Source organism: Sphaeramia orbicularis, chromosome 21, assembly GCF_902148855.1.
Source record: "Sphaeramia orbicularis chromosome 21, fSphaOr1.1, whole genome shotgun sequence".
Taxonomy (NCBI): Eukaryota; Metazoa; Chordata; class Actinopteri; order Kurtiformes; family Apogonidae; genus Sphaeramia; species Sphaeramia orbicularis.
This window is the reverse complement of record NC_043977.1, coordinates 5,011,206-5,031,169: the sequence shown is the minus strand read 5'-3', so window position 1 is coordinate 5,031,169 and position 19,964 is coordinate 5,011,206. Positions and strand designations below refer to the sequence as shown.

Below are 19,964 nucleotides of genomic sequence, written 5' to 3'. Positions count from 1 at the left end.
TTCACCAGTAAAACCCATGGAGTTGCATCAATGACAGTGGATGGACACACTGGGTTTATGTTCAGTTAATGAGAGATTTTCCTGAAAAAGTCACTTTTTCTTCAGTTTTTGATATAATAACCTTTGAATTTACTCTGAACTTTTATGAACATCTATATGATCAGTACATTAAACACTGAAAAATACCAGATTTTCACTGGAAAAATGCAAAATATGGAGGATAATATTATAATAAATGGTAATAAATCACTTAAGAAAAGCTAAAAATAGAGAAAATTCATTTGGGAACTGCTCCAAAAGTAGCATCAGGTCTTTATGGGTTAAAAAGTAGCCCAGGTAACTCCATCAGTTGAGCATGAGACTCTTATTCTCAAGATCATGTGTTCAGGCCCTATATTGGGGGTAGGGATGAATGATAACCATGAGTAAATATGCAATGAAAGTAAACCTTATTTTTATAATAAATGGTGGTAAGTCATTTAAGAAATGTTAACTATAGAGGAAAAAATCATCTGGAAACTGCCACCAAAGTAGCACTGGGTCTAATGGGTTAAATATCATAATATCATACTAACCTGTGTCTGGTGGGGGTCCTGTAGGTGAGTTCTGTGGGGGAGGGGTTGGCAAACAGGTGTTCATTGAGACTGTCCAATGACAGGAGTTTCCACAGGCGCATCTTGTCGACTCTTCCTATGCTACCACCGCTACAGGCATCAGTCACCTGTAAAGTGGGGAAAACTCCCTTTGCACGGACTTCACATACGACCTTAGGAAGGGATGACGTCGATCCTGGAGAGAGACAAAAAGCAAGTGGGTTTTTTTTTGTTTTAAATCAGTTCAGGTTTGTGGTGTGAGTGTATCTGTGGGTGCTTTTGATATCTACCATCGGCATTCAGCGTCTGGTAGCTGATGGTCCATGTGTACTGGGCTCGTCTATGTGGTCTGACTGTGGACTGAAGCAGCAGCGTGGACTGTGAGGCAACTGTCAGCCTGTCACAGTCCAGATGTAAGGCTAAAGATGGAGAGGAGAGGAGGGGAGGGGAGAGGAGGAGAAGTCAGTAGTAGTTTGTCACACACGGAAATTTGTCTTCTGCCTTTAACCCAGTGTTTTTCAACCGTGAGGTCGCCTGAAATTTCTAGTAATTGATAAAAATAAAAACTTACTAATAAAATATCTATGGTGAGTTGACAGAGACAATCCCAATTCATGACAAACTGAAGCTGAAACTGCAAACAAACTCTTGTTTGTTCAGTATTAACTGTCCTTGTAAATCCAAGCTGGGCTGACTGTACATATCCTGACCAAGGAAAATAAAATTCTCACTTTGTGCAGTAATCTACACCTGGATTTACTGCCTCTGTCCACAATAATATACATTATATAGACTAAATGTCTTCTAAAATTAACCTGTATTTGAAACATAGTACAGAAAATTATTAGATGATCAAAAACAAATTAATTAAAAAAAAAAAAAAAAAAAGTCTCTGTTTTGAATGTCTGGGGTCACCAGAAATTTGTGATGTTAAAATGGGATCAGAAGCCAAAAAAAGGTTGGAAACCACTGCTTTAATCAACACTAGATCATGCATCACACACACTGCATGCTGGGAGCGGTGGGGGGGTTAAGTGCCTTGCTCATGGGCACATGAGCCAACAACTCTCTGAATCCAGGGAATCGAACCGCGACCTTTCGATCACAAACTGGCTCTCCAGCCCTCTAGGCCACGGCTGCCCCCCCCACAGGTAGTCTGTAACACAGCTGTAAGGGGAATCATAAGAACATCACACATATTTGTTAAATGAATGCAACATCAGACAAATACCACTTGGCTCGTTTGTAGGGTCATAGCTAAGGTCCTTATCCAGACAGATCTGCTGTACAGAGACACAAAAGGAGACCGAGCACGGGCTGTTGTTCACTAAAGGAATCTCAATGGACCGGTAGGTTCCAACCACAACATCTCCAACGTTTAGAACTGCTGTCTTTGCCTGAGAAGAAAAACACAAAGGACGTTCAACAATGACAGGTTCATTTCACTTCCATATAATGCATTGAAATGCTCCATATTTTCTGAAAACGGACTTATATGAGCGTTAACATACGAGTCCTACCTCAATAAAGCCTATAGCGCCCGTTCCAACTACTTTAAGGGTCAGATGGGACTTGTCACATTCAGGAGTCTGGGTCGGCCAGAAAGCGAGGGTGGCTCTGGACGTGTACGTTTTCTCTTCCAGTGGGCTGAAGGACCATGTCTGCGCCTTTAAATCAACCAATCACAATGCATCATTTCAGAGTAAACACAGTGAGCTGCTCCTTGTAGAATCTACAACTCCTCTTTGGCTCTCGTCAGTGTACATGTGTTTGTTTAAATCGCTCACCGTGAGAGAAATATGCTCTAGAGACACAAGATTTCTATCGTTACCTACAGCTGAGACACTTTGTTAATGAAAAAATAAAAAATTTAGCAGAAAAAAGCAATCAGTTATTGGATGTATTCATAAGGGCTTATGATTCACACAAAAACAGAGGTATAATCTCAGGTCTATATTAAGGGCTTGTTAACATGAAAACACATTCCACATTATATATGAAAATAAAATGGGAAATAGAGGGAGGACTGGATCTGACAGAAGAAGAGTGGATAAGAGTCTGGGAATATCAGTGGAAGTGTAGTAGTTCACAGAGTTGGAAAGAGTTTGGCTGGAAAAGCTTGATTAGATATTTCATTACACCACATCAAAAGTCCCACTACAGAGATAACTCCCCAGTTTGCTGGAGAAAATGTGGTAATACAAATGCAAATCATTATCATCTCTTCTGGAATTGTTCAGTGATCAAAAATTACTGGAAGGAAATACAGAAGGAAACACAAGAAATTATCGAGAGCCACTTATCCTTTGAATGTAAATATTTATTTTTGGACTCATACCAGAAGGATGGCCAAAGAGAGACAAATATTTATTTAATATCCTGCTAATAGCGGCCAAAAAAGCCATCACAAGAAAATGGCTTTCATCAGAAAGCCCAACGCTGAGCATGTGGATGGACATTACAGTGGACATATATAAGATGGAGAGACTTACTGCAGAGGTGAACTATAAGAAGGACTTGTTTGTTACGCGCTGGAAGAAATGGATGGAATACATCATGCCACGCAGACCGGACTTTGATGCTTTTATTTTTGTACAGAAGATTAGATATAGTAAACGCAATAACTGCAATTTACTCCCTACTTGTTAATGTTCTTTTTGTTTGTTTCATTGTTAAGAAAATGGGACATTCAGACTGATATACTGTTGATGACATTTAAAATGAACATCTTTGTCAAAATTGATGCAGAATGTCGACAAAAAAGTGAATTTAAAAAAATAAATAAATAAAATAAATCGCTCACCGTGGTCTCATTGGGATGCAGTTCACCAGCATCTGGTTCAACACAGATGAGCTCCTGGTCTGACTCTGGAATTCTCCACTGGAATCTAAATCACAAAGGTCCATCACATAAAGCCAGCTGTAGACACCGATGCTGGGATGAGATGACTAAAAATACAGCACATATACCAGGGTTCCAAGCAATAACAACACATTAAAAACCCTTATGAATGAGTATAACCAACCGCAGAGGCAGGCGGCTGAGGTTCCTGATTTGGTGGGAGCGGTGGGTTTGAGAGCCCACGTTGGTGGGTTGGAAGTACAAGCTGCCGTCACCTCCCAGACACACACAGGGCCTTTCCACTGTGCTGATCACTGTCAGTTTCTAAAGGAAACAGAAGAAAACCTACAGATCCCAGTGTTTCTGTTTGTACTCTGTGTGCTCTGGTACTACGTCGACAGTACCTGTGTGTGTTTGTCTGCATTCAGCTCCAGGTGTAAACTAAACCCCTGTTTGGGTCCGTCTTCTGTCGGAATGGTTCTGAGGGTGAGGATTTGATGAGACTCAGGCAGGATCCAACCACAGCTTGGCACCACAACCAGAGATGCTGCTTCAGCGGGACCGGAATCATGGTCTAAGTTCACACTGAAGGTAAGTGGAAGCTCTCCTTTGTTTTGGAGCAGCACCGTCCGATGGGAAAGAACACTCAAAGACGGAAACACCTACGGAAAACAAAACATAAGCAGGAGACAAAATTAAACTGAGTACTTCTTCAGGGTTCCTACAGGTTTACAAGTTACATTTAAGACTTTTTATGACCTTTTTAAGATGACTTCGAACAGAATTTAATGCCCAGAATGCTGCTGTTCGAGTCCTAACTAAGACCAAGAGAGGGGACCACATCACTCTAGTTCTCAGGTCTCTACACTGGCTCCCTGTCTCTCACAGAATAGACTTTAAAATTCTCTTACTAGCATATAAAGCACTGAATGGTTTAGGCCCAAAATCCATCAGAGACCTTCTAGTCCAGTATGAACCATCCAGACCACTCAGGTCGTCTGGTGCAGGTCTGCTCTGTGTTCCCAAAGTCAGAACTAAACATGGAGAATCAGCGTTCAGTTTCTTTGCTCCGTATATCTGGAACAAACTACCAGAAAATATCAGGTCTGCTGAGAGTCTGAGTTCTTTTAAGTCCAGGTTAAAGACTCACCTGTTCACTGCTGCCTTTGACTAAAAGGCTTTTGACTTTTTAAATTTTATATTCTCTTTGAAACTCTGCACTGTAACTCTTACTTTAATATGTGTGTGTTTTTATTTATTTATTTATTTGGATTTTATGTGTTGTTTTCTTACTTGCTGTTTTTAAAAAAAAAACCTGACCTGATTGAGAAAAACAGATGTCATTTTTGGATTTAGCAGTGCAAAATGGTCCTAATTCAGTTGAAAAAACCTAGACAACTTGCAAAAAACATTTTTTTGTAACCCAGTGTTATCATTATTATTATTATTGTTGTTTTTGTTGTTATTTATCTGTCTTACACAAGTAATATCACATTAAAAGCCAAACAATGTATTTTTTGTTTTTTCAGAGGCGACACGGTGGTGCAGTGGTTAGCAAGGTTCTGGGTTCGATTCCAACACCAGTTGACGGGGGGTGGGACCTTTCTGTGTGGAGTTTGCATGTTCTCCCCATGTCTGCGTGGGTTCTCTCCGGGTACTCCGGCTTCCTCCCACCATCCAAAGACATGCACTAATAGGCTGATTGGTTAATCTAAATTGCCCATAGGTGTGAATGTGAGAGTGATTGTTTGTCTCTATATGTTCAGCCCTGCGATGAACTGGCGAAATGTCCAGGGTGTACCCCGCCTTCGCCCCTATGTAGCTGGGATAGGCTCCAAGCGACCCTCGTGACCCTAGTGAGGATAAAGCAGGTTCAGAAAATGAATGAATGAATGTTTTTAATCACCTTTTACATGTTTCTTTTACTATGTTTTAAATGTGTTTCTTTTTCCCTGTCGTTGTATTTCAATGTCCTGTGTGAAGCACCTTGAATTGCGTTGTTGCTGAAATGTGCGATATGAATAAACTTGCCTTGCCCATTTCACAGCCATACTGGAAAAAATTCATGAATCTGAGAATATAGGAAAATGTATTTATTTACTCCAACGCCTTGATTCCCACCGTGAGAAAGTGTTTGTTTTTAATGTATGTGATGAACCAAAAGGTAAACTGCTCATGGGTAAATAAAAATATAATCATTTCTGAATACCTGAATACAGGTCTGTTGATGTTTTAGAGATGCCTGGTTTTCACAGGACAGTGACGCTACAAATATATGACTCAATAGAATATGACAAGGCTTTTGTGTAGATTAAATCATCAAACAGTACATAAAGAACTTCAAATGACAAATAAGCAGTAAAATACAACATAGACATTTATGTAGTAATAATAAAAACCTTCATATCAATATATTTATTTGAAGGTTATTATTATTACTACATTCATGCGTATGTTAATATTTATGTAGTAATAATAATAACCTTCATGTAAATATATTGATATGAAGGTTATTATTACTACATTAATGCGTATGTTAATATTTATACAAATACATATATATATTTGTATAAATATTAAACCATCATACAGAACCAAAACACTAGAGACTATTCTGCTTTTACTTTTCACACATGAAATGCTTTGTGTTGATAACTGGTGTAAGACACAGTTCTTCATCTTTTCATGGTCATCAGATATGACCCATTTGGACATTCAGAGGCTCCGTAGTTACCATGGAAACACCGTCATCTTCCCCAACATTGACTCACCAGTAAAACCCATGGAGTTGGATCAATGACAGTGGATGGACACACTGGGTTTATGTTCAGTTAATTACATATATTTGCAGGAAATGTCACTTTTTCTTCAGTTTTCTCTGTTTTGTTACAATAACCTTTGAATTCACTCTGAACTTTTATGAAAATCCACATGGTCAGTTAATTAAATATAGGAAAACACTTGAAAAAAGGCAGATGATAATACCAAAAAATAATTTAGAAGTCACAATCAAAATAGTTCTAGGCCTTGACCGGTTAAATGCTGTCTTTATGTACTGAGACTAAGACAAAACAAGACACAATATGAGTGAGAAAGAAGAGCTGGATGTATACTTTAATATCTGTGTTCTTTGCTGTGGCTGTTTCTCACCACTAGGTGGGGCTCAAGGGAGCAGCGTGGGATGAAGTGTTCTTTGCCGAGTTGAAAGGAGTGTCCAACAACTCTGACGGTCACACACCAGGATGGACACAGCAGACGATCCTTCAGGTCCCCATTGTCCTGCAGCAGATGTCATAAAAAACAAACACATCATCAGTCACTGTATTATTTACCTTTATTTAACCAGGAAAACTTCATTGAGATAAAAAATTTGTTTTTCAACAGTGTCCTGGCCAAGAAGGGTAGCAGTACATTAAATAGTAACAGACACAAACTTTCGTACATAAAAACTGCTTGTGTTATGATGGAATGTTAATTGTAATATACCCTACAGCAGAGGTGTCAAACATGCGGCCTGGGGCCAAATCCGGCCCGCCAAAAAAGGGTCCAGTCCAGTCTGGCCCTGGGATGAACTTGTGAAATGCAAAAATTACACTGAAGATATTAATCATTTTAGTTCAGGTTCCACATACAGACTAATTTAATCTCCAGTGGGTCGGATCAGTAAAATACTATCAGAATAACCTATAAATACTCACAACTCCAAATTTTTCTCTTTGTAAATGTAAACATTTTCATGTCATTTTACTGTATTTACACTAAAACAAACTATCATTTCACAAAATCACAAATACCCTGAACAAATATGAACATTTTGAAATGTCTGAAGTGCAAGTTCACCGATATTCTGCCTGTTATTAAATGTTTTGTGTGTTTGTTGATCCACTGTGATCTGTGAGTTGGAATTTACATGTGTAAATGATAAACTGAGACGCAATATTGTTAAAATTGCAATTCTTAAGAAATTTCAGTTTGTTCATGTTATTCACATTATTTTAAGGGAATAGTTGGGAGATGTAAACATTTTCTTCGCATAATTTTACTTTTTTCGCTCTAAAACATAGAGGAAAGTTTGGAGTTGACATTATTTATATATTATTATGTTATTATTTCACTGGTTTGGCCCACTTCAAATCAAATTTCACTTAACGTGGCCCCTGAACTAAAATGAGTTATTTATAAAATTCTTTTTTTTTTTTTTTAATTTATTAATTTTGCACAACAACAAATCAAACATTAGGACAGCAAAGAAACAAACTGTGCAGGTGAGATCAGGAAACCCCATGGGGCTTATAAAATTCCTCTCACCTCATTACAATATTACCTTAAAGAAAGACAATAGGAATAAAACAATAATACACAAAGTACAACAAAAATAGAAACAAAGTTTGACACCCCTACTCTACAGTGTTACCTTATTGTATGCAAAACACTCCAGTTGTGCTCCATGCAGAGTATTGAGCTGCTTAGGGGAATACGTCACGATGAATGAAGTGGACTTCAGCGGAGCCAGGTCACATGATGAGGGAGAGACGGCGAATGGAGAGTCTGAGGCAATAGTCCACTCGAGGCTGGACAGGAATCATCATGTTATGTCAGAAATGTTCTGTAATAAAAACGCATACTCTGTGTTCCATCTATGCCACGGCAGAGAGTGGTACCTGAGTTTTCCCCTGGTGTGGTTGGTGATGGAGACGGACCGAGAAGAAGTAAAAGAGGAAGATGAGGAGGATAGTTTGTGGTGAAACAGCAGCTCATGTGGTGAGACGGACACATGTGGAGGGAGTGGAGAGGAACTGGAAGAGAATGGATCCATGTTTCCCAGGCAGGACTGGAAATATTCTTCCATTGGGGTGGATGGCACAGGAACATTATCTCGTCTTTGGTCGGACTGTTAGAAAAGGACAAAACAAAACAGACACAGTGATATTATTATGAAAACTATAAAGAAGCTTTGTGGGGGCTGTGCCTTTTCTGTCATTGCCCCAAAACTGTGGAACCAGTTGCCCTTAGATGTTGGACAGGCTCAGTCTCTGCCTGTCTTTAAATCACGTCTAAAAACACACTTTTTCCTCACTGGCTTTTGATCAATGAGTGACATGTTTCTTTTTCATATTTTTTATGCTGTTTTTATCAGATTTTAATTTGTCTTTGTTTTTATGATGGTTGCATTTTGTTGTTCTTAGCCTGCTTTGCACCCTGTGTTATCACTGTTTTTACTTATTTAATCCCTTGTTTTATGTTTCGTGTACGGCACTTTAACCAGCTGTAAAGTTCTTGAAGTGCTTTATAAATAAAGTTGGTATAGTATGGTATGGTATGGTATGATCACCAGTGGATATTTGCATATATCCTCTTGAATGTGTGACTTTTTTTTGTATTTCGAGTTTTTATTGGAGTTTTCACTTGGTACATGACAATCCTACAATGTTGCTTAATGGTAACAAACAGGGCTTTTATACATAAATGAAAAGTATCAAAAACGCTACAAAGCGTGGAAGTTCTTAAAAAAAAAAAAAATAATAATAATAATAATAATAAAATAGATAAATAAATAAATAAATACTAAAGGGAAGTAGTTCAGCTGTCATCCTGCTTACTGACAGTCATAGTTATGTAAGACCAGAAGTGGCTCATGTGCATTTAAAGGGCCAGCGCTCCAAACCACCTTTCTTGTGTCATTCCTCAGAAATAGGGTTGAAGATGGACCTGTGGAGTTGAATTAATGAAGAATTCAGACCCGAGCAGAGCATTTACAGTTTATGGAGATCACAGGGAAATGTTGGAAAAGGAAGAACTCCATTTAAAAAAGACAAATATCACTCCTTTAATACATACTCTCATATTTAATGATATGTATTGGTTTAATTAAACACATTTGCACATCTTTCATTTATATTTCCTTTACCTCCTCAGTGCAGGGGTCCAGCTGTGTATCTCTGCGGGACCAGTGGAGTTTGTACAGAACCAAGTGCTCTGGTTTCAGTATGGTCGGCTGGTGGAGCTCTGAGTGACAGGTACCGATGCAGTCCAGGAACACGGGGTCCTACAGGGAGACGAGGTTTGTAGATACACTGAACCAACTGTCCTGATGGTGTCTGTTTGTGCGATCAGAGCGTTTATGAATCTGCTCGTTAGCTCCTCCTACCTTGTGTAGAATGAGACATGACACCCTCCTGTGGTGTGCGATGGGCCGTGTGGGTCTGTAGGAAACCCTCAGTGTGGTGCAGCTGTACGGGTCCACAGTGCCACTCGCTGGTTGGACACAGAACACACTGTGTCCGCAGCAGTCCAGGTCCCACTGGAAGACGGCCTGAGCAGGTGAAGAATTCACCAAATCCACTGTTTTCACGGCCGCGCCTCCTTCTTCCACACGGCCGAAGTCCACCACAGGGGACGACAACGACACTTTGGGACCTATTTACGAAACATTTTAACACAAGCACACATATTCCAGTTTCTGAGAGAGTTCCTTTCCTTCCTTTTCGGCTTTAAAAATGAAATCCTAAAAACAGTGTATGAAGAATGAAGCAGTTACCTGAGAGAGGAAACAGGAAGAGTGAGTGTGAAGCCCAAATGACATATATACATATATGTGTGTTATAATATTGACGATGTTTTGTCTGTGTTTTTCACCTGTGTTTTTAAGTTCATTTTATTTGTTGCTTGCTTGTTTGTTTCTAAATGGACTCCCAAGTCTGGAAATAAAAATGATGATGTATTGCATCTCCTACCTATGCAGCCTCCTGTGAGTTTTAGCAGGGTTTCATTTAATGCCCCTTTACAGTTTAGAGACAAATACTCCACAGAGACGGTGTTGGCAACAGCGGGGGTAAAGCTGACTGCAACCCGAACTGATGCACCGGGGGCCAGCTCGCCCCTGGTGACGTCACAGCTGAACTCTGACCCCAACAAGGGTACACCACCAGGTAATCGTGAAAGAGAGAATGAAGCCGTTACCTGAGAGAGGAAACAGGAAGAATGAGTGTGAAGGCCAACTGGCAGCACACTGGTGGATCTGCATATATACAGGGTGGGGAAGCAAAATTTACAATGAACATTTAGTTGTTTTTTCTCAGCAGGCACTACGTCAATTGTTTTGAAACCAAACATATACTGATGTCATAATCATACCTAACACTATTATCCATACCTTTTCAGAAACTTTTGCCCATATGAGTAATCAGGAAAGCAAACGTCAAAGAGTGTGTGATTTGCTGAATGCACTCGTCACACCAAAGGAGATTTCAAAAATAGTTGGAGTGTCCATAAAGACTGTTTATAATGGAAAGAAGAGAATGACTATGAGCAAAACTATTACCAGAAAGTCTGGAAGATACTATTAAAGAAGAATGGGAGAAGTTGTCATCCGAATATTTGAGGAACACTTGCGCAAGTTTCAGGAAGCGTGTGAAGGCAGTTATTGAGAAACAAGGAGGACACATAGAATAAAAACATTTTCTATTATGGACATTTTCTTGTGGCAAATAAATTCTCATGACTTTCAATAAACTAATTGGTCATACACTGTCTTTCAATCCCTGCCTCAAAATATTGTAAATTTTGCTTCCCCACCCTGTATATTCATATGTGTGTGTGGAATACTCACAGGGGAGGGGTTAAAGATGTCAAAGTGTTTATGCAAAGTCCGTCCAACTGCCACAGAACCAAAATCCAACACCAGATCACCCAGCTCTTTTTTCGCATCCCTATTTGGATTTTTTAGCTGAAGGTACGGGTACTTTGCTACAAAGAATGACAAGTAAAGGCAAATTATTCTTACCCTTACACTGGCTCACCTAATACTGCAGATTTGCATCGTAATACACAGTCAGACATGACAACAGAAAAGTCAAATCAGTGGTCTGTGGACTTTGCTTGAAGGCCACTTTAAATTTTACAGAAACAACAGGAAAGACTGAAGTTAGACAAACAAAATCTGCATGCTGCTTGTCAACCAGACATACAGTAACTCAAAAATAATTCTTTAACTTTCAAAATCTTATGAACATTATAACGCCTGAACACAAGTCCAAATTCAGTGCTGTTTCTGCACAGTGTTGGAGAGAGTGTGGAGAGGCTACAGCAGATCATGGGCACATTTTTTGGTTGTGCCCCCTTATTCAACCCTTCTGGTCGGAGGTATCCAAAATAATATGGAAAACACTGGGTTTTAACATCAGCTGCTCTTCTACAGTATTGTATCTTGGTTATGTCCCAGATGAACTGGATTCAGATGATGTTTACCTCCTAAAGATTTTGCTGACATCAGCTAAAAAAAAGCCATAACAAAATGTTGGCTACAGACAGAAACACCCACAATGGACCTTTTCATTTCAACTGTAGAAAACATTAGACTTATGAAATGCATGACTTTCACCCTGCAGCTCCAGGAGGAGCTGGGAAAAAGGCGCTGGAGAAAACGGACAGTCTTTACAAACTGTGACAGTACTAACTAAAAAACGGCTGATGTTGTCTGCGTGTTTATGTTAGAACTGTCATCCTTAGACCTCACTTTTTTGTTCTTGTTTTGTGAAAATTAAAATGCTTATAACTAAAAAGTGTAAAAAAAAATCTTATAAACATTATTAACAAAAGGTTCGTCAGCTTATTCATTTCCAGCTGTAGATGAGTTCAACTCTCTTTGTCCTTCCTCAGCAGAATGTCACAGTACCTAGTCCCTGCAGGAGGACACTGCAGCAGCTCTGTGACTTGTCCTCTTCACCTCCAAACCTGCAGTAGACCGGTTCCTGATAGACCAGCGCCTCTTGTGGTTGGAAAACGACAGTAATGGGAAGCTCCTCGCCAGGTTTTAACAAGCCTTGCTCAGGACTCAGCTGGAACGGTGCTCTGCCCTCCCACTGGAAGGATGTGTGCAGTTTACTGCTTAAACAACACAAAAAAAAAAAAAAAAAACAGGAGAGGAGGAATGCACATTATGAACCAAGGTTATTATCGTCAACGAAAACTAACAAAATGACGAAAAGTAGAACTGTAAGAGCATTTTTGTTAACTGAAATAAAAAAAAAAAAAAAACTATAATTAAAAGAAAAAAAGGATAACGAACTGAAACTGTATTGTGTGTTCACAAAACTAACTAAAACGGATAAAAATTCTGGACAAAATTCCCTTGGTTTTCATCTTTGTAAATGTTGGATTGATATAAAATTGATTTATTTCCCTCGAGCAATTTTAGCTAGCGGCACCATATGATATTTAACGGTCCGTCACTTGTGTTCACTTGTGGTTTCCAGTCGTCTTCTGGTCCCCACTACCTGGAAACATGGAGACTGGAGTTGGGAGAAAACAGCAGAGTCCTGTTTGGGATTTATTTGAATTCAGCGGTGTAGAAGAGAAAAGATAGAAAGAAACTAAAACTAAACTAAAACTAAGCATTTAGAAAATAACGAAAACTAATAAAAACTAGCAAACCTGCTCTAAAAACTAATTAAAACTAAATGAATTAGGAAAAAAAAAGTCAAAACTAAATAAAACTAAACGATAATGAAAAATCCAAAACTATTAGAACCTTGTTATGAACTGGTGACATAATACTAATGCTGAAAACACAAACACACTCTGGACATGTATGAAGGTGCAAACGCAGAAAGCATTTATAACTGTCTTTAGAGTATTTCATGGGATTGCGTTTGTTCAGGTACACTAATACATACCTTGCATTTTTAAGGAAGAATGTAGTATATGAGGAGTATTTGACAGCACAGAGCGGTAGCAGCACAGAGTCAGGCAGCTCAAGGGCATAACAGGGAACTATGGCCCGAAGGCAGACCTTAAAACTGCCAAATTTACTCTGAAACTCAATGCTGTCCTCATATTCACACTGACGAGTCCAGAGAAAGACACAAACTATTATTAAGACATGGAGGCATTCAAACAGCAGAGATAAATAATGTTACAGTAATTATAATCTGCACAGTTTTTGTTACCCTCTTGAGTGGTCTAAAGGTGACTGGAATTGAGAAAGAAGTTCCTGGGCTCAGAACAATTTTCTGATGCTGGTTTTCTTTCATGATGGTAAAAAACTTTGACACTGGAGGCCTGCGTGGGAACAATGAGGGGAAGTGTTAGCCGGCAGATTTAAATTTGTGCATCTTATGAGTCAAAAAGAACAGTGAATGAGCATTTCAAAGACCTGAAATGTAGCTTCTGCAGCTTGGCATGAACGTTCTTTAACACTAATGTCTTGGTGAACTCTTTTCCCAAGTCCCAGTTGTCCCACACCAACTCTGACGCCATTTCCAACCCTAAGATGTAGCTTCTTTGGCTGGATGTTTGCTTCTGGCGTTCTACCACCTGTTGTCTGTGAAGACTCCCTGGAAGCTACCCAGTCGGACAAAGCAGAATATGTGAGATTTAAAAAAAATAAATTAATTTAAAAAAAAGATGGTTAGCTTCAGAACAGAAGTCTCAAACATGCGGCCCAGGAGCCAAATCCAGCCCACCAAAGGGTCCAGTCTGGCCTGTGGGATGAATCTGTGAAATGCAAAAATTACACTGAAGATATTAATCATTTTAGTTCAGGTTCCACATACAGACCAATTTAATCTGCAGTGGGTCAGATCAGTAAAATACTATCATAATAACCTATAAATACTCACAACTCCACATTTTTCTCTCATAAATGTAAACATTTTCATGTCATTTTACTGTATTTACACTAAAACAAACAATCATTTCACAAAAATGCGAATAAGTTGAACAAATCTGAACATTTTGAAATGTCTGAAGTGTAAGTTCACCAATATTCTGCCTGTTATTAAATGTTTTGTGTATGTGTAGATCCATTGTGATCTGTAAGTTGTAATTTACATGTGTAAATGATAAACTGAGACGTAATACTGTAAAAATTGCACTTAGTTTTCCTAAGAAATTTTGTTTGTTCATGTTTTTCATATTGTTTTAAAGGATAGTTGGTAGATGTAAACATTTTCATCACATAATTTTACTTTTTTTGCTCTAAAACATAGAGGAACATTTGGAGTTGACATCATTTACATATTATTATGTTAGTATTTTACTGGTCCGGCCCACTTCAGATCTAATTTGGCTGAATGTGGCCCCTGAAATAAAATGAGTTTGACACCCCTGTTTTAGAAGTTCCCTACAGTACAGTGCAAAAGCCATAATTAGGTTTGCTGTTTTAGGCAAAGTTGAAATGACCACACATATTCCCAGTGTGCATATCAAGATGCAGTCATTGTACAGGGATGATATGTACAGCATTAAAAAAGTCTCTGTAGGACTAAGTATTTAGTATTTAGTGTGACCACTTTTTTTGTTTTTGACACTTAGTTTTTATTAGTTATTTATCATTTTGTCATACAGAACATAACAACAACAAACAACAATCGGCAATAGATAAAAGTCACAATTTAACAGTAAAGATAATTTAGGTTACAGTTATGAAATAGCTCTTCACAGGCTATGAGACAAACCACATATTAATTGTATTTAAAGAAAGTAATTAATTTGCCCCGTCTTATCATGTACATTTCAGTTTACAGCCTCAGCATAAATGTTAATCTCTCCATTTTGTGAATTTCATCAACAATTTTCAACCAGTCTTCCAGCACCGGTGGATCAAGTTGAAGCCATTTGTGAGTGACAGTTTGTTTTTTTTTGTGTGTGTTTTTTTGCTGCAGCACTAAAGATTTTTAGAAGGTATTTGTCATTTATTGTCAAATCATCAGAAAGCTCTCCTAACAGAAGTGGTAAAGTAGGTTGGTGTAATTTAAAACCAGTGTGACCTCTTTTTGTACGTCTTTACTCTTTTGCTGAGACAATTTCACACTTACTGCATTACATTTTCTTGTGTTTCATTTCAGGTCTTATTGTTTGTGCAACTTTATGTAATGGGAAGAAAAGTGATGCTAAATGCTGACTTTAGCCTGTTGAAGACATGTCTTTTTTTGTTTTGTTTAAATACTGTCCACATATTCCCTGTGTTTTCTTGTCACAAGTGAGGCAAAAAGACTGAAAAATAAACGTGCACACACTGTATGTTGTACATAATATCTGTCATTCTCAAAATATAGTCAAAATATAGTCAGTAAAAACAGACCAAACAAGTTAAGAGACCTAAAATTATACAAAAAAATAAGACACGTGATGTTGTTGTTTTTTTTTTCTAGTACTATTTAGTTAAATTAAATGAAAATGAAAGTAAATTAATGAAATAAACTCAGGTCCAGTGTAATATAAAAGCGATTCTGTCAGAATGGAAAAACAAGCTACAATTAAAAAACAATTATGAGAAGATATTGTCACTGAAAACTTTACTTTGCCATCGTTTCCATCGGTGTGGGGCTTCCACTGTGCTGAGCCCAAAGGGTCTGGGCCCCGAGACTCAGCTAACATGACTGGAAACAGACAGAACATACGGTATTTTATCAATATTACACCGAACTGTTTGAATGGCAACTTTACATATGTTTTTTTATGGTTCAGACTGTGTATTTGCACACATTCAACACACAAAACGAGCTTACAGCAGGAGCTAACTCTACTCCAAACATACGCTGGTAGTTAGCTAGCAAAAACAAAGTTAGCTTAATTAGTTCAATTATAATAAAAAACAGACATGAATTAACAACCTACGTTAACGTTCGTTTCTTCTGTGTTCTGCTTTGACTACTTACCTGATTTAAAACCTAAAAATATAAACCCGGAAAACCTCAAATTTATAACGTTTGCGGTATGAAAACACCGCTTTGGTGAATAGGTTTAGGAAGTGTGTGGTCCTGTGCGTTTCCATGGCAACACGTATACGTTTGCGTCATTTTAATGATTACGGATACCGGACAGGGACAATTTACAAAACGCGAAAATGAAGGAGCTGTCATTAACCTGTAGGACCGAGAACGATGTTTGTGGTGTCTTCCAAATACATTTTTCTCGACCTTTACCTTTTCATAGTACTTTAAAGTAATTCATTATAATACTATATTGTGTATTTTCTGTTTTTTTTTCTGTAAAAATCAGGCATTTTCCCATATATATATATATTTTTTTATCAATGTATTTTTTATTATTATTTTTTTTAAATTAATTTTTAGTTCTCCAAACATGCAAAAAAATAAGACAAACACTGAGACATATACCAGAGGAATAAGCCACCATACAAGAAAAAAAAAAAAAAAAAAAAAAGGGTTCCACTGTGAAATCACAAACTTGTTGTACACAAAACACATTAACTGGACTCAAGGTGCATTGTCAGCTGTTCTACATAAGAAATGAAAGGTTGCCATTCCACCTTAAACTTCCCCATTGATTCCTTCAATGTGTATCTAATCTTTTCTATTTTTAGAAAAAAACATGACATCACATATCCATCTGCCAAAGGAGGGGGGTTTGTTATTCTTCCAATTTAAAAGGGAGGAGTAGGCCATACTATTTAATTGTGGCCTTTGTAGAGGGAGATCTGCTAATGGTACACCAAAAAGTCCGATAAAAGGGCACGGAGCAATGGTCAGACCTGAAATTATTGAATATACTTTAAACATTGAAGACCAGAATGTGGTTAGACTTGAACATGACCAGAACGTGTGAAAGAGAGTAGAAGATGCTTGTCTACATCTACCACAAACAGGATTAACTCCTGGGTAAATTTTGGATAACTTAACTTCAGACATGTGTAGTCAGTGTACAGTTTTAAACTGAATAAGACTATGCCTTGCACAAATAGAAGCAGAGTAGATTCTTTGAAGTATACGTAACCACTGATCATCAGTAATATTTGTGCCCATATCCTTCTCCCAGTTTTCTTTTGTTATTGTCAAAGAGGAACATTCCACGTCAAAAATATTTGTGTACAGTTTTGATATGGTTCCACTGATCTCAGGCTGAATTTCTAGAATTAAATCAAGGGATGATGTCTGAGGTCGCGAAGGAAATTGATTAAAGTGATTCTGTTCATTTTCCCATATTTAAATCACTTAACATGTAGTTATCCTAAAAGCCAAGAGTAAATCCAAAAGTTATTAAAGCAAACTGAGACAATGGAAACTAAAAGTGACTTTCTCAGTAAAATATATCATTAACTGAAAATAAAAACAATCATCTACAACCACTGTCATTGATCCAACTCCATGGGTTTTACTGGTGATTGATTCAATGTTGCAGAAGATGACAGTGTTTCCATGTTTGCATTAATATATAAATATTATTTCCAGGGTTCCGTTTCTGTCACAAAATATTCAGCACACACTCATGACTGTATAGCTTTATTTCCAAACTATTCCTTTCTACAAAAAAAGAACCATTGTAGCCATAAAAGTAAAATATATTATAGTCTATGATGTTAAATTATATTGACAATAACACACAATGTGAAAATAGTTTACACAGTACAAGAAAAATGTAGTATTAATTTTCAAATAACAGAACATGTGCAGTCATTTATTTAATCTGTGCGTATAGTTTTTACATGCAATACAATACAAACAGCTAAATCGAATATATAACAAAAGAATATGAAAATAACAACAATATCAAAAGACATAATCGTCTTGGTCCGATTATTCTCAGGCTAAGACCTTCGAATGATGGCGAGACTAATTTATGTGGCTCTAGATGAGTCTGTTCCTTTTAAAATCTTTTTTACAAACATTGGAATGTTTCACATATTGGTGGAAAATTCGTCTGTAACAGAGTGGGAAACACTGATCATAATGTAACACTGAAACTCCATCTCTGGGTACTTTTCCATTCTCTGTTCACATATTTCTGCAGAGAATTTTAACGGCATTCTCCCAGTAAATTAACCCATAAAGACCCAGTGTGACTGTTGTGGCAGGTCCCAAATTGAATTTTTCTCCCTATCTAACCGTCTTTATTATAATATTATCCTCTGTATTTTTCATTTTTCACTGAAAATTGTATATTTTCCTATATTTAATTTACATGTTCATGAAAATTCACAATAAATTCAAAAGTTATTATATCAAAACAGAGAAAACTGAAGAAAAAGTGACTTCTTCAGCAAAAATATCATTAACTGAACATAAACCCAGGTAAAAGAATTAACTCGTTTTCCATCTGACAAATAAGAAAAGGAAATCTGTATAAACCCAGTGTGTCCATCCACTGTCATTGATCCAACTCCATGGGTTTTACTGGTGAATCAATGTTGTAGAAGATGACAGTGTTTCCATGGTAACTACAGAGCCTCTGAACGTCCAAATGGGTCATATCTGATGACCATGAAAAGATGAAGAACTGTATTTTACTTCAATTATTGACATGAATTGATATGATTAGTGGATCAACAGGTATTAAATATTTTACATCAGTAGATGCTTTTGGTCACCAGTAGATATTTGGGTCTTTATGGGTTAAAAACAAAAGATGGAACCTAGTCCTTCACCTTTTTTTTTGTAGCTGTTAACATTTCCTTGGCTTATTCAGGACTTCCAAATATAGAGCTGATATGAAAAATGAGTATATTGTGCAATGACTTCCCAGGAGTAATCAACATAAACCCTTCACATAAATACAGGTTGGATGTTTGAACTATGGGAAAACCCCACTTCTTGTTCTTGGATCTTCTTCCTCCAGCTCTTCGTCGGAGTAGGAGCTGTAGTTTGCTGCTGCTGCTACTCCTGCGTGCCTGGTGAAGCCCACCGGACTGGGCCTCAGTACGTCTAGTTCCTCCTTGTCTTCCTCGTCTTCCGCCTCTATGTCGTCTTCATCCTCCGGGCTGGAGCCGTGAAAGTCCCCCTGATGTTGGACGCTCAGGTCGGGTCGCTCAGCGTCCGTCAGCGGCGAGGTGGGGCCGGCTTGGTCCTTCAGTTTACGACTTCGCTTCCACTTCATGCGTCTGTTCTGGAACCAGATCTTAACCTGATGGAAAACAAGAAAGACCACGACAGTTTAAGACAGAGCTGATAGTGAGTGAGTGAGAGAGAGAGAGAGAGAGAGAGAGAGAGAGAGAGAGAGAGAGAGAGAGAGAGAGAGAGAGAGATAGATAGAACGATAGATAGAACGATAGAACGATAGAACGATAGAACGATAGATAGATAGATAGATAGATAGATAGATAGATAGATAGATAGATAGATAGATAGATAGATAGATAGATAGATAGATAGATAGAACAACAGAACGATAGAACGATAGATAGATAGATAGAACGATAGATAGATAGATAGATAGATAGATAGATAGATAGATAGATAGATAGATAGATAGATAGAACGATAGATAGAACGATAGATAGATGATAGATAGATAGATAGATAGATAGATAGATAGATAGATAGATAGATAGATAGATAGATAGATAGATAGATAGATAGATAGATAGATAGATAGAACAACAGAACGATAGAACGATAGAACGATAGATAGATAGATAGATAGATAGATAGATAGATAGATAGATAGATAGATAGATAGATAGATAGATAGAATGAACAATAGAACAATAGATAGAACAACAGAACGATAGAACGATAGATAGAACGATAGATAGAACGATAGAACGATAGATAGATAGATAGATAGATAGA

The 19,964-nt window shown here is 37.7% G+C and overlaps 2 protein-coding genes across 3 annotated transcripts in view; both read right to left on the bottom strand.

Annotated features, from left to right (window-relative positions):
* cfap65 (cilia and flagella associated protein 65) overlaps positions 1 to 16,207 on the bottom strand; it is a 31,756-nt gene extending 15,549 nt beyond the window's left edge. For both annotated transcript variants that reach the window (XR_003934379.1, XM_030125370.1), the window contains exons 1-20: positions 16,095 to 16,207; positions 15,736 to 15,815; positions 13,589 to 13,776; positions 13,383 to 13,494; positions 13,110 to 13,276; positions 12,110 to 12,318; positions 11,045 to 11,181; positions 10,170 to 10,395; positions 9,584 to 9,852; positions 9,344 to 9,481; positions 8,097 to 8,326; positions 7,850 to 8,006; positions 6,586 to 6,714; positions 3,840 to 4,097; positions 3,620 to 3,759; positions 3,397 to 3,481; positions 2,114 to 2,260; positions 1,825 to 1,990; positions 884 to 1,012; positions 576 to 789 (exon numbers count right to left, since the gene is read on the bottom strand). Coding sequence is in view for 1 of the 2 variants with exons in the window: in XM_030125370.1 (XP_029981230.1) it covers positions 576 to 789; positions 884 to 1,012; positions 1,825 to 1,990; positions 2,114 to 2,260; positions 3,397 to 3,481; positions 3,620 to 3,759; positions 3,840 to 4,097; positions 6,586 to 6,714; positions 7,850 to 8,006; positions 8,097 to 8,326; positions 9,344 to 9,481; positions 9,584 to 9,852; positions 10,170 to 10,395; positions 11,045 to 11,181; positions 12,110 to 12,318; positions 13,110 to 13,276; positions 13,383 to 13,494; positions 13,589 to 13,776; positions 15,736 to 15,813 (3,179 nt within the window). In the remaining variant the exon portion in view is untranslated. The remainder of the gene's footprint in view (positions 1 to 575; positions 790 to 883; positions 1,013 to 1,824; positions 1,991 to 2,113; positions 2,261 to 3,396; positions 3,482 to 3,619; positions 3,760 to 3,839; positions 4,098 to 6,585; positions 6,715 to 7,849; positions 8,007 to 8,096; positions 8,327 to 9,343; positions 9,482 to 9,583; positions 9,853 to 10,169; positions 10,396 to 11,044; positions 11,182 to 12,109; positions 12,319 to 13,109; positions 13,277 to 13,382; positions 13,495 to 13,588; positions 13,777 to 15,735; positions 15,816 to 16,094) is intronic.
* Positions 16,208 to 18,966: 2,759 nt separating this feature from the next.
* The window catches only part of LOC115412799 (motor neuron and pancreas homeobox protein 1-like), an 8,308-nt gene continuing 7,310 nt past the window's right edge, over positions 18,967 to 19,964 (bottom strand). The window contains exon 3 of the mRNA XM_030125459.1: positions 18,967 to 19,296. Coding sequence (XP_029981319.1) covers positions 18,967 to 19,296 — 330 coding nt within the window. The remainder of the gene's footprint in view (positions 19,297 to 19,964) is intronic.